Source organism: Arvicanthis niloticus, chromosome 13 (assembly GCF_011762505.2).
Source record: "Arvicanthis niloticus isolate mArvNil1 chromosome 13, mArvNil1.pat.X, whole genome shotgun sequence".
Classification (NCBI taxonomy): Eukaryota; Metazoa; Chordata; class Mammalia; order Rodentia; family Muridae; genus Arvicanthis; species Arvicanthis niloticus.
Genome location: NC_047670.1, coordinates 58,387,481 through 58,402,289, shown reverse-complemented (window position 1 = coordinate 58,402,289; position 14,809 = coordinate 58,387,481). Strand labels below are relative to the sequence as shown.

The 14,809-nt window shown below is 49.6% G+C and overlaps 1 protein-coding gene across 2 annotated transcripts in view; it reads left to right on the top strand.

Moving 5' to 3' along the window:
* Scube1 (signal peptide, CUB domain and EGF like domain containing 1) overlaps positions 1 to 14,809 on the top strand; it is a 114,699-nt gene that overhangs the window by 88,262 nt on the left and 11,628 nt on the right. For both annotated transcript variants that reach the window (XM_076911761.1, XM_076911760.1), the window contains 5 exons: positions 4,862 to 4,978; positions 6,295 to 6,417; positions 12,316 to 12,435; positions 12,706 to 12,810; positions 13,723 to 13,839. In XM_076911761.1, the coding sequence (XP_076767876.1) occupies positions 4,862 to 4,978; positions 6,295 to 6,417; positions 12,316 to 12,435; positions 12,706 to 12,810; positions 13,723 to 13,839 (582 nt within the window). The remainder of the gene's footprint in view (positions 1 to 4,861; positions 4,979 to 6,294; positions 6,418 to 12,315; positions 12,436 to 12,705; positions 12,811 to 13,722; positions 13,840 to 14,809) is intronic.

The window sequence follows — 14,809 nt, the reverse complement described above, 5'->3', positions numbered from 1 at the left end:
CCCCAATTCCAGCTGGAGCATAGTTGCAAGATTGAGTCTAGCCTGGGCTACACAGTGAGACCTAATCTAAAATAGGTATTTATGGGAAACTAAGGCCCACTGACTCTCCCTTCCTATTCATGCCTTCCCTGCTCTGGCAAGCTGGCTCTGAAGGCACAATACTGCCTTCTAGTGGAAGACATGGCATATCACAGACGCTTTCCAACAGTGGCTTGGATAACTCAAGCCCAGTGGTCCCTAGGATGCAGGGATCCCAGGAGGAGGGTGATCAGGAAGATTCCTGGCAACATGCTGGACAAATCGTTTCCCAAGAGAAGCAGGAAGTTGGCCCATTAGGAGTGGGAGTTTTTGGTACCTGAGACCTCAGTGGAGCTGAACAGAGCCATTGGGAAGGAGGCAGGTGCCCTGGAGGACCAACCTCAGGAGAAAACATGAAAAGCATCAGAGCCTCAGTTCTAACTCTGACTATCCTATCAAGAGCTGGTTGTTTTGTTCCCATAAGGCCTCCATAGTTGCAGAGTAGGTGACCCTTCGTTATTAGAAAGACTCTGCCTGTGAGTGTCTGAGTAGTGAAGCCCTCAAGTCCCAGGTCCTGGTAAGAGGAGGCCACCAAGGCATACCAGTGTGACCTCCGACTCACTGGGTCAGGGCTCCAACCACAGCCTCCCCTAAGCCAAGCCTCGTTTCCCTGGATGAGCATCCTGGCCCATCTCCTCTGGATGCAGGCTGGTCAGGATCCCAGCAGCTGACCAGCCCTGAGAACTCCTCCACATCCTGGCTTTGTTACACTGTTTGTTTACAAGCTCTGTAGAGGGCCAAGAGCCGTGGTTCTCAACCTGTGGGTCACAGGCCCTTTGGGAGTTGAAGGACCCTTTCACAGGGATTGAATATCAGAGATCCTGCATGTCAGATATTTACATTATGATCCATAATAGTAGCAGAATTGCAGTTATGAAGTAGCAATGAGATAATTTTATGGTTGGAGGTCACACAACGTGAGGGACTATATTAAAGAATCACATCGTCAGGAAAGCTGACAGCCACTGGGCAAAGATCCTTTGTCTTTGCATCCTCAACTACCCCTGAGGGAGCAGGCAAGGTAGTAGGCACACCAAGGCTCTGCACCGGGGCCTTGCCGGCATCTTCCCCACCTAGCCCCGTTTGTGTCTCCACCTTTTTCTAGCTTATCTATCTGAAGACTCCTCAGGTCCAAGCTCCTTAGTACTATCCCGGAGCCCTTTGACCTCCATACAGCCCCCTGGCCTCCCTGCCTTTGCCTGAAGCACCCTCCTCCATTCTAAGTAGTACCCATCGGCAACCCGGGAGGTCCTTCCAGACCCCAGGGAGAGCCACACCCTCATTTGAGTACCCACAGCACAGCGTCTTTCTTGCATTAGCGTCTTATGAGCACATATATGTGACATCACTAGAGTTAGAGCCAATGTATTCAAAAAACAAACTCTAAACTGCTGTCCCCGTGAAGGGTCAGGTCAGTGTCTATTTCACAAGCTTCTCAGGAGAAATGGATTCCGTGCTTACCGGAAACAATCATAGGCCTAAATTCCGAGGGAAATAACTATTATATGTGAGTCACTGTTCTATTTCTGTGAAGCGACACCATGAGCAAGGCAATGCTTATAAGAGAAAGCATTTAATTGGGGGCTGGCTCATAGTTGCAGAGGCTCAGTCCATTAACATGCAGGAGGGGAGCCTGGTGCTGGAGCAGTAGCTGATCCATAGACAGTTAGACTGGCCCTCGTGTAGGTTTTTGAAACTTCAAAGCTCATCCCCAGAGACACACTTCCTCCACCAAGGGCACATCTATTCCTTATCATCTTTTCCAACAGTTCTATTCCCTAATGACTAAGTATTCAAGTATATGAGCCTATGAGGGCCATTTTTATTCAAACCACCACATTCTACTCCCTGGTCCCCAAAGGCTTGTAGCCATTGCATAATGAAAAATGCGCGGGCAGTGGTGGCTCACTGCTTTAATCCCAGCATTCAGGAAGGGGCAGAGGCAGGTGAATCTCTGTGAGTTTGAGTCCAGCTTGGTCTACAGAGTGAGTTCCAGGAAAGCCAGGGCTACATAGTGAGACCCTGTCTCAAAAAAAAACAGACAACAACCACAAACAAGGAAAAAAGAAAGAAAAAAAGAGAAAAGAAAGAAAAAAAACAAAGAAAAATGCATTTAGTCCAATTTCAAAAGTCCCCATAGTCTTTCACGCTCTCAAGACTGCTTAAAAATTCAAATTCTCTTCTGAGACTCAAGGCAAACTCTTAAGTGTAACGTATAAAATCAAAATTAAAAAGCAGATCACATACATCCACGTACAATGTACAGAATAGACATTACCATTCCAAAAGAAACTAACAGGAACATGGTGGGGAAATACTGGACCAAAGCAAAACCAAAAACCAGCAGGCAGTCGCCAAACTCTGCGTCTCCATGTCTGATGTCAGATCTCTAACTTCTTTTAGCTTTGTTGACTAAAACACACCTCCCTGTGTGTGTCTCTCTGTCTCTGTCTCTGTCTCTGTCTCTGTCTCTCCCTGGCTGGTTCCACTCCCTGTTAGCCGATCTACTTGGCAGGTATCTCATGTTCTAGCATCTCCAATATTTTGGGGTCTCCATTGAAACCCAGGTTTCTTCTTCAGAGCTTCACACAAGGGCCTGAACCTCCATGCAGGGACACCCCTAACATGTGCCTGGCCTCAGCAGCTTTCCAGGGCCTGAGTCTCCATGCAGGGACACCCCTATCAAGTGCCTGGCCTCAGCAGCTTTCCTTAGAGGTCCCCGCCCCACAAGGGGGAGGAATTCTACAATCCCTTTCTTGTATTCTCGACTCTAAAGCCAGAACCATGGCCTATGTTGCCAAGTTCTGCTTGTTGGGGCTGGAACTTGGCCCCCTGTTCAATAACATTCGCATCAACTCTCAGTGTTGACGGTTCCCTTCCCAGTTTAGGCCTTCCTTTTTATAATGTGGAACCTTAGCAGGGAGGGGTCTTACCCTGAGGTCACCACTCCCTTTATTCCATTTAGCATCTGCTTTTCTTTAAATTTTTTATCCCCTGGAGCTTAAGACTTGGCTCCAATATCGCCTTTTCTGGTGTCTTTTTCTCCTGATGCTGTACATGTGTATTTCTCTTTGTCTAGCTTGATTTCTTTTCATTATAGAGCTGCATCAGAGTGACCACTAGCAACTACATCAATAACGCAGTTGATACTAGGTTGTCTTGAAATCCCCTCTGCCAACGCCATTAATCCAAAACTCTTTAGCGTGGGGTCAGGCAGGTTTCTAGGACAAGGGCAAAAAGTCACAATTCTTTGCCAAAATATCCCAAAAATGTTCTCTAACCCATTTATTAATATTCTTACCTTCTGAAACTTATTGAACTGTTCAAATCACCCTCAGCCCTGTCTTCCATGTTCCCACTAGCATGGCCCATTAAGTCCCACTTAAAGCATTCAACTGCTTTTCTAGTCCAAAGTCCCAAAATCTTCCATATTCCTCCAACAAACAGCACGGTCAGGCCTGTCACAGCAACACCCCAGCCCTTGGAACCAATGGGATGGCTGATGGGCAGGCAACCAGTGACTCCCCATTTCCTTTTAACTTTGGCTCCCTGAGGAAATTCACAGTCAAATGCAGTGTGCTATCAGAGCTACTTTTTAAAGCTGTGTGGGTAGTGTACTCCCTGGCCCCTCTTCTGTGGTACCACTTTCCTAACCTCTCTGGATACATCTTCGGGTGTCGAGAAGGCACTTTTGTCAACATCATAAGTTTATATTCTATTTCAGCTTCCTCTTGAGGGTTCTTGGGCAAGTCCCAGTCATTTCCCTTCCTGACATGTGTACTTAGTTCCTTTCCTGTCAAAGCATGGCACCGCAGGCCTATGATCCCAGTACTCAGGAAGCAGCGGCAAGAGTTAAAGCCAGCTTGAGCTACATGAGACCCAGCCTCAGAAGTGAAACAGAAACAGATGGGAAGATGGCTCAGTAGGAAGTGCTTGTTGAGCAAGCACGAGGATTTCACATCCCCGGCAGCCGTGTAAAAACCAAGCATGGCAACACATGCCTGTAAACCCAGCATAGTGACCAGGAGAGTCAAGAGGACCCCTGGATGGGCTAGCCTAGTCAGTGTCGCCAACAGTGAGCTTACCATTCTGTGAAAGAGCCTGTATCGAAAATAAAGATAAGGCTGGAGTGCTGGCTCAGTGGCTAAGCATGAGGTGGAGGGTCAGTTCTCAGCACCCACATCAGGCCGGGAACTCTAGCTCCTGGAGCTCTGACGCCCTCTTCTGTCCTCCTTGGGTACTCACATACACAAAATTTAAAACAACAAATTGTAAAACAGGTAATTAAGGTGGAGTGTGAATGAGGAAGATACCCAACATTGACCTCTGTCCTGCACATGTATGCACAGATAAACACACAGGCACACATGGGCGCCTGCACACACATGCACACGCACCTGCACACACACATGCACACGCACCTGTACACACACATGCACACACACATGCACACGCACCTGTACACACACATGCACACGCACGCTAAAGCAAATGTAAATATCTTTCCAGACCACAGTTGGATGAGATATCAATAGAGGTCCATAATAATCCTCTACTGGTGATATTCTGCCCCACCCACTTCCACAGCAGACATGAGGGGATTCTACCCCAGCAACAGGGCTAGTAGAGACAGTGTGGGAAAGTAAGCAACAAGAAATGTAATAGACTGGAGGCTGTGCTGAGCCTCAGGATCCAGGAACCATCCAGGCGGGATGTTCCATGGGTGACAGACCTGCAGAGTCACCTCAAGCTGACACCCCACCCTGTCTCCCTGTGACCACAGACATTGACGAGTGTTCCTTTGAGCGGACCTGTGACCACATCTGCATCAACTCCCCTGGCAGCTTCCAGTGCCTGTGTCACCGAGGCTACACACTCTACGGGACAACCCACTGCGGAGGTCTGCAGCCCGCCTGCCAGGGCCACCTCCCCCTCGAGGCACGCGCCTGGCATGGCCATCAACAGTGCTCCCCATACCCCAGTCCTGACCTTGACCCTGGTGGGCTTGGGAGGGACCTTGCAAGGCTGGGATTCTGCCAAACAGGCATAAGGCAGAGGACAGGGCTGGGGGATGGGGGGAGGCAGGGTATAGGAGGCATCATGAAGGTGCCTTAGCCAGCTTGGAAGCATAAGCCCAGGACCTCATTTCCTGACCCAGTCCAGAAGTGGGTGGCCAATGCACAGAAAATTCCAGAAAGTGCATTCTGGAGTCAGGAAAGATGGTGAGACAATAAGAATCCTAAAGGAGGAACGTTTGGGTCAAGATGGGAAAACAGTCCCAGGGAACAACATGTTCAGATGCACAGAGGCAAGGCTGTAGCAGGGATGAGCCCACGAGCAGCAGGAAACAGGGTAATATCCCCTGGGGAGATACATGCCCAGGATATACAGAGGTGTATGAGCCTAGAGGAAGCCCAAGGGCTTCTTTACAGTGTTACACACCAACGCAGGAAGGCTTGAAGCAGAATACTAGATAGTCATATCTGTGTGATGCAGGACTCTTTGTCTGTTCGAGGACGGGAACATGAGATCCAGGCAGCCCATGGAGGAGACGGCTCATGGCCTGAGATCTTAACCTCTGGGGTGAGGGTGGGGGAGGACAGAGCTGGAGAGACGACTCAGGAGCCTGGGATGGAGTTCTTACCTAGAACCCTGGGTTCCATGGCCAGCACCAAAGTGAACAGGAACATGAGCTGGGCCAAAGGACATTAGGCCAGATGTGGCTAATGAGATGGGGAGAGGGGGAATGAGGGAGTCGTCATGACCTCTCTTCTTTCTCCATGACCTGAGACCAGTACGAAGCTAAAGAGGGCCAGATAATACTGGAGACAGGGACAGAATAGCCACTAGATGCTGGTGCCATTGTCAAGGGACTCTCAAATACTACTTCCCTGACTGATGGGATGGCACACTGTGCTGAAAGCCTGGGTGACCTGGAGCAGGAAAAGCTAGCTAGCCCTTGCCTAAAGGAGGTTTTTGGTCAGAGGAGGAAGAGTCTTAGGTGGCTTCTTTCAGGCTGGTGCCTACTATCCAGGAGGGGAAAGTAAGGTTGACAAGAAGCCGGTGCTTTCCCTGAGGGGACAAGACATTCGCGATTCCTGGGGCCTCTGCCAGACTGGACTGGGATCAGGAGCTTCCTGGTCTCCAGTCCTGGGTGTGGCCTGGGCTGGTGGTTCCCACCCCCTCCTTCCCTCACTCTCCTGCCTGTGTTTCCAGACGTGGATGAGTGTAGCATGGACAACGGTGGCTGTGAGCAGGGTTGTGTCAACACCAAGGGCAGCTACGAGTGTGTGTGCCCACCAGGAAGGAGGCTGCACTGGAACCGGAAGGACTGTGTGGGTGAGTGGGGAGGGTCCACCGGCTGGCCCACCCTCTCTATGGGGGAGGGCATGCAAGAGATCTTCAAACAATTCAGTGAGACTCAAAATAGAAGTAAAAAGAGAGCTGCTAATGCACTTCAGTCGTAGAGAACCTGCCTAGCACACACGAGGTACTAGGTTCAGTCCCTGTCTTAGGTGGGGGTTTACTGCTGTGAACAGACACCATGACCAAGGCAACTCTTATAAGGACAACAGTTAATTGGGGCTGCCTTACAGGTTCAGTCCATTATCATCAAGGCAGGAACATGGCAGCATCTGAGCAGGCATGGTGCAGGAAAGCTGAGAGTTCTACATCTTCATCTGAAGGCTGCTTGCAGAATACTGGCTTTCAGGCAGCTAGTCTGAGGGTCTTAAAGGCCACACCCACAGTGACACAGCTACTCCAACAGGGCCACACCTTCTGATAGTGCCATTCCCTGGGCCAAGCATATATAAACCATCAGAGTCCCTATTAATGAAAAAAAAAACTAAAGCTCTCCCAGGAGGCTCCAGCAAGGCTCCATTTACATGAGAATCAAACCCCAGGTCTACCCTTACCCCTTCTTATTCTGTTGTTTTGATATAGGGTCTCATTCGTAGCCCTGGCTGGCCTGGGACTCACCTTATAGACCAGGTTGGGTTCAAACTCACAGAATCCTCCTGCCTCTGCCTTCTGGGATTATAGGCATGCTCTACCATATTCAGCCAGGGTCCGGTTGTTAGAATGGCCATCATCTTCCCTGCATTTGCTCCATGTCAACCCACCCTGCCCCAACACCCCTAAACCAAGGATACCTAAAGCATCAGGACTTGTCCAGTCTTTACTGTGCTGCTGCCCCTGAATGATATGCCACTGGTGGGGGTCTATCTTAGTCACTATTCTATTGCTGTGAAGAGACACCATGGCCAAGGCAACTCTTATAAAAGAAAGCATTTAATTGAGGCATGCTTACCACTTCAGAGGTTCAGTCTATTATCATCATGGCAGGAAGCATGGCAGCATGCAAGCAGGTGCTAAAACAGTAGCCAAGAGCTATCACTAGCTCCACAGGTAGAGAGCTTAGGCCTAGCATGGGCTTTTGAAGCCTCAAAACCCACCCCCAGTGACACACTTCCTCCAAAAGGCCACACCTACTCCAATAAGGCCACACCTCCTAATCCTTCTAATCCTTTCTGCTATTTTCATCCCTTGATGACTAAGCATTCAAATACATGAGCCTATGGGGGACATTCTTATTCAAACCACCACAAGGTATGACTGCTATTGGTGGCCTGTCACGGAGGGAGGGCTAACTGCCATTGGCCCGACTGCTGTTATGTTGGTGAGTGACATGTTATACCACTTCCTCCTTTAAGTCACCTGGGGAACTGAATGTTCTGGACACTGGGCATAGTCTGACTGAGACAGATAAATATAACCGAGGACACCAATAGAAGTGCTGGAAGGCTTTCTGTGTCCGTGAGCTAGCAGGACCAAGGTCTCAGTAAATCTACCACAGGCATCCAAACTGCCTTCCCTCAGCCTTGGTGTGGCTTGCTTCCCTCACTCCACCATGAATCCAGGTCAAGCTTGAAGCAGTTGCTAGACCCAGAGATAACCAAGGAAGGTTCCAGGTTGTTCTACAGTCGAGGACTGTGGTAACAAGGCAGCCTGCTCAGACCCTCTCTGCTGCCCCTCCATGGTTGCACAGGCTGCCATTTTCACTGTCACCCAGAAAGAGGGGTTCTTCCTATCCATTTGTTCTTCAGTGCTAAGATTAGAACCCAAGGCCTCCTGCATGCTAGTTCTACCAATGAGCCACACCCAGGTAGCTGAGGCTGGCCTTGAATTCCTGATTCCCCGGTTCCCACCTCTCAATGCTAGGGTTATATAAGGCTACACCAGGGCAAACTTTTAGTGAGCACTCTGGATTGCCTGACCCCCATGGATGGCCAGTCTAATCCAGTGAACTAATCACCCCTAATTACCACTCCTCTCAAAAGGACCCCGTCTCTCCAATTCCTGGAAGGAGAGCACAGGCCACTGCGATGTTGCAGTGGAAGGTCCTGAAGTTGGAAAGATCCCATAGTCCCCACAGAGTAGCCAGCCTGGTCCTTGCAGTACCGACTAGCCAGCTTTTCCTAAGAGATAAGACTCTTCTCAGTGGTGCCAGGCTGGAGAAGAGAGGGTGATAGGTACCCACAGGTGCTCGGCAGGGATCCCCAAGGCTGCTTCTCACAATGCTAGAGCCTTTCTCTGATCACAAAGAGCACAGCCTGTGGTTTTCAAATTAGCACTGAATGGAGATCTGATTACAGAATTCAGATAGCAGCTATCCCAGTAGAGGTGATATGCAGCTGGGCGGTCATGCTTAATCAGTTAAGTCAGAAAGGTTGAACCTTAAAGCCCAACAGTGGGATTCATCATGAGAAGACAAAGACAGCTGGGTATGGTGGCCACACACTTGTCATCTCAGAGCTTGAGAGGCCCTGGCAGGAGGACCGGAAGTTCAAGATTCTCCTTAGCTCCACGGCAAATCTGAGGCCAAAATGGGCTACATGAGCCCGCATCATTTAAAAAAAAAAAAAAAAAAAAAAAAAAAAAAAAAAAAAAGACAAGTGTGAGCACTCTCCAAGGAGCACGTGGAGCTGAGCAGTAGCTGACATCTAAGTAGGTTTCCTCCTATGGTCTTTAGCTAAGCTGCTGTGTGACTGCAGTCATCAGCTCTGAATCCTGGGTAGTCAGTTTTAGTGCACTGGGATGGTCTCTGAAGAGCCTCAGCTAAGGCTTCTCCACAGTGACTTTACATTCTGGAAAATTCATTGCTAGTCTTCCAGGACAGCAAGGATAATGAAGACAGTGGTGTTTCTAAGCACATCGTGATAAACTCTTCCAATAGCATGAGTCTTTATCACTTGCCAAGTGTTTCCGAGTGCCCCAAATGTGAAGGCAGGGCATCTTCTTCCAGCTCCTGAGAGTGCAAGGATCCTTTTCAGCAGGGCTCCTTCAGCTCATCTAAAAACAACTCTTACTGTTTCCGTCTACCAAGAGCCCCGAGGGTAGCCTAAAGAACGCTTCCAGCCTGTCTTTATATCTGTCTGGGGCTGAGCTGGTTCCAACCTAGTAACAAATTGCTGGGACACAGGAAAACCTTCCCTGGCTGTTTTGGTCCCACAGGGTGGGGTGTCAAGAAGGTGTTAGCAGACATCTATGTGTAAGGGTACCTGGGGGATGGCATGGCCTCACCAGAGAACAGGATGCTTCCAGGTACAGTGTCTATGATGGTGTGTGGGATTTGGCTGTCTGTGCTAGCCAAGGCCCTGGCCTTAGTTCTCAGGCCAGAGCAGCCTGTTGAAAGTGGTGATCTGGGAAGACACTTCTGGTGACTTCAGGCTCCTCCATCGTACGTCAGGGTTCAGCTGTGACCATAAAGCACACAGTTTTCTGAGCGTTCTAGTATTGCTCATGACTCTAAAGGCTCTGCCGTGGCTCTCGGTAAGCATTTACCCTGTTATCTGTAGCCACAGTATGGGTCTGAGACAGGCTCCACTCAGCTGAGTGATTCCTGTGTGTTCAGACTAATGGGATCTCTCATGAGTTTGGTTTTTTTTTTCCTTTTCTGTTAATAGCTGTCTTGAGAGGTAACTCACATGCTGTGCACAGAATTCACCATGCAATTCAGAAATAGTATAGTGGGGTTTAGCACATTCAGTGAGTGATATGAACCACCACGTGACTATGTAGATGCTCACCCCTGTGGAAGCCCAAATAGGGCATCAGACGCCTTCCTCTACTACTCCAGCAAGCTTGTTAATTGGCCTGTCAGCTTCCCCAGCACCAGGATTACAATCCTATGTGTCACACCCAGGTTTTTTAAAAATGTGTTCTTGGAATCAAACTCAGGTTGTGGTGGTTTGAATATGCTTGGCCCAGGAGTGGCACTACCGGGAGGTGTGGCCTTGTTGGAGTAGGTGTGGTCTTGTTGGAGGAAGAGTGTCACTTCGGGGATGGGCTTTGAAACCCTCCTCCTAGCTGCTTGGGGTACAGTCATTTCTTGGCTGCAGTTGGATCAAGACCTAGGACTCTCAGCTCCTTCTCCAGCACCATGTCTGCCTGGATGCTGCCATGACTCCTGCCATGATAATGGACTGAACCTCTGAACCTGTAAGCCAGCCCTAAATAATTGTCCTTTATAAGAGTTGCCTTGGTCATGGTGTCTCTTCACAGCAATGGAAAACCTAAGACACAGGTCTTCATGCTTATGGGACAAAGACTTTACTAGCAGAGCTGGTCCCCTGCCCTGGGCAAATGATTTTTATAGAATCCTGTACAGTGAAGTTTTTCCTTGGCCAAGGACAGCACCAAGAAAATAAGGGTTTGTCAAGGAAGAAGTCAGGAGAGGCCGGAGACCTAGGTCAGCAGTTAAAAGCATTAGCTGCTCTTCCAGAGGACCCAAGATAGATTCTTAACACCTACAGGGTAGCTCACAACCATCTGAAACTCCAGTTTGAGGTGATCCAACACCCTCTTCTTGCCTTTGTGGGCACCAGACACACAGCTTGGTACACAGGCACACATGCAGAAAAAAAAAAAAAAAACAGAAAAACACCCATACATATAAAATAAAATTTTTAAAAGAAAGAGGCAGGTTGGCTGGGGCCTGTAGCTCAGCTCAATGTCAGAGACTTCATGTGTGAAGTCCTAGGTTTGATTCTGGATCAAAGGACCAGAATGACTTTAGGGACTGGTGATGCCCTGGGGAGAGCAAGCTGAAGGTAGGCACAGGAAGCTAAGCAGTGGCCTCCACCAGGGGGAGTTGTGTTTCAGACTTGCTCACTGAGCAAAGCATGCTCTGATCTTCAGAGGTGAGTGTGAGGTAAATTTGTTTCAGGCAGTGTTAGGTTTGGACTAGAGAGAGTCTAAGCGTGGCTTGTCCTGCCTATGGAGGGATTTGGCTTTTGATAGAGCCTTGTGATCTGGTCACTAGAATGGCTTCGCTTGGGTAGTGGCTCAGAGTGTGTGGCACTCTGCCTATTCTGGCTCAGAGCCCATCAATTACCATCAGATGCCTACTAAGTGTGTGCTACCTTCCATATCTATCTATCTATCTATCTATCTATCATCTATCTATCATCTATCTATCTATCTATCTATCTATCTATCTATCTATCTATGGTATATATGCATATCTGCATGTGTGTGTAGGGCACACATGCCCATGTGTCCATGTAAGTGTGATAGCCAGAAGCCTACACTGGGTATCTTTCTTGCCCTTTACCTTATCCTTTTGAGGCAGCTAGGCTGATTGATCAATGAGCTCCAGGAATCCATCTGTCTCTGACACCACCCCCACCAGCACTCACCCCCCATGTGCTCGCACGCCTGGCTTTTACATGTTGGGTATCTGAGCTCAGGTCCTTGTGCTTGACAAAAAAAAAAAAAAAAAAAAAAAAAAAAAAAAAAAAAAAAGCACTTTACAGGCTGAGCCATCCCCCCAGCCCTTTTCCTGGGGATGTTTTAAATCTTATTCATTTATTTATTTATTTACTTACTTACTTACTTACTTTTATGTCATGTGCATTGATGTTTGGCCTGCATGTGTGTCTGTGTGAGGAAATTGGACACCAGCTCTAAGGACAAGTCTGCCTTCAGGAGCTTCTGTCTGAGGATGCAAATGACCTTCTTAAGACAGCCAAGACCAGGACTATAGGGGGACAGAATAAGCTGCCTGTCAGTAGCCAGTACAACACTGCCAAATGGATCTGCAGTGCCTTCCTACTAGTGTCTGGCCTTGTGAGGAGGTTGGGAGAGTGAACTGACCCACATTCAGGGCCCCTGAGAGCACCACAAGATCCTCTAGCTGCACTAAAGCCCTCTTTGTGTCTCTCTTCTCCTCAGAAATGAGTGGGTGCCTGTCTCGGTCCAAGGCCTCTGCCCAGGCCCAGCTGTCCTGTGGCAAGGTGGGTGGCGTGGAAAACTGCTTCCTGTCCTGCCTGGGCCACAGTCTCTTCATGCCAGGTAACCCCTGGCCCTCTGGGATGGGATGGGTTAACATGCTGCTTCCTGGGGTACACACCTGTCTCCCACTGTTCCTCAGGACAGAGCCCAGTGTAGAGCTCCCAGTCACAGCACTCCTAGACAGCTAGCTCCCTGGCTCTCTGTGGACCTGGGCCATTTCCACAGGGGTCAGTCTTGATCTTCATTCAAGACCCCTTGGAGACCTCAGGAATCTGGACCCCTAGAAGGGAGGTACACCCTGGCTAACCTTACCCACTGGTCTCTCCACAGACTCAGAAAACAGCTACATCCTGAGCTGTGGTGTTCCAGGTTTCCAGGGGAAGACACAACCAAAGCGCAATGGCACTAGCTCTGGTGCGGGGCCCAGCTGCTCAGGTAACCGTGGGCCTGTCCACACTGAACAACTAGATGACCCTTTCTGTCTTCACAGTGCATGAGTCAGGAGAGGGAGGGGGATTGCTCAGGGCCCTGCCCATTATGGCTCTGGATTCTGGAGACATGACAAGGCCAGGACCTCGAAGCCTGGAGGCTGAGGCCCAGCCTACAGTCAGGGAGCCAGCAGAGGGCCTTTCTGACTGCAGTCACAGTAGTATAGTGATTCAGTAACTGCAGAATGTTGAGATCCCACAGACCTCTGTTACTGCCATTGTTTGAGACATGGCCTCATATATCCCAGGCTGGCCTTGAACAAGCTATGTGTAGCAAAGGATGGCCTTGAATTTAGGCCACAGAGATGCCCTTGAACTCTATGCTTAAGAGGTGCTCAGGGTCCCTGCCTCTCAGAACAGACCCTGCTCCCATACGGCACAGAAGGCTGGGATAATGTGACAAGGACATCTAGAATGGGTTCTGAGCATTCAGGATCGTAGGACTCCAGTCTGTGGGGGTCTGCTCTGGAGAGGTTCTAAGTGTCCTGGGGTTTGAAGGCCCTCCCCTTCCTTGCACTTCTCTCCTGTCCTCTTTCCTACAAGGACAAGCCATGTCTCTGACTTTGGCCATGAAGGAGGAGGTGAGCAGAGTTCTTTCCTCCTCACAGGAGACCTCTGCCTGGCCCCTGGCCTTGAGCTTGACCCAGCCTTGTGTATACTTGTTCCAGGCCTTATAGAGAGAAAAACAAGTGGGTCAGGGGAGGGTTCTCCCTCCACCCAGGAGGGCTGCCAGGGCAGAAGGGCCCACACCAACCTCCGCCTAGCTCCAGAAGGACCTGTCCTCTGGCAGCCCCCGTCCCCCACTACCTCCTTGCCCACAGGAGAGGCCGCCACCTGGGGGAATTTTGGCTTTCCCCAGATGCCCCCACCACCCCCATCAGACAGAAGGCCCGCTTCAAGATCAGAGATGCCAAGTGCCATCTCCAGCCCCGCAGCCAGGAGCGAGCAAAGGATACCCTGAGGCATCCCCTTTTAGGTAAGTGGGCTGCCTCTCCTGCTTATCAAAACAGCAAAGAAGTTCCCAGGCCTGCTGGGTTGGGTTGCCAAGCATAGGCACCTGTCTATCCTCTACTAGGGTCCCTAAGCTCTCTGAGACATGTCTGGTCCACACTGCAGTGGTCATGAGTAGGAAACATGGGTACTACAGCACCTTATAGGCCACTGTCACAGACAGATAGACAGACAGACAGACACACACACACACACACACACACATTCTTTATAACCTAGTGGAGCACTGATGGAAGAGACTTCAAGTCTCGGGTGGGATAAAAGCAGCTAACAGCATGATAAAAGACCAAAGAGGGAAGCCTGTATCTCTGGTCCCTGGAAATCCTCCTACAGACCTGCAAAATTCAGCCCTCAGCAGGCTTTACCTGGGGTATAGGGTCTCCTGGGCAAACCCTCAGCATGTGTTAAGCAGACACATGGGCTCCTCACTGTTATGAGATACCTCCATATAGGGTGGGATGTCACTCAAGGTTGGACTCCAGACTCACTTCAGCCCCCAGACCCTGTGGGATCCCATGAACTCTGGTCTTGTGTCTGACTTAGTTAGGATTCCATTGCTGTGAAGAGAAACCATGACCATGACAACTCTTATAAAGGAAAACATTTAATTGGGGCTGGCTTACAGGTTCAGAGGTTTAGTCCATTATCGTCATGTCAGGAAGCATGGTGGACTGTAAGCAGTCAGACATGGTGCTGGAGAAGGTGGCGAGAGTTCTAGATCTTCAGCTGTAGGCAGCAGAAGGAAACTGTGTGCCACACTGGGCGGAGCTTGAGCATAGGAGACCTCAGAGCCACCTTCACAATGACACTTCCTCCAACAAGGCCACATCCACTCCAACAAGGCCACACCTCCTAATAGTGTTACTCCCTATGGGCTAAGTGTTCTATGGGGGAGGGCATACTTATTCAAACCACCACAGTATCACTATCTGTCC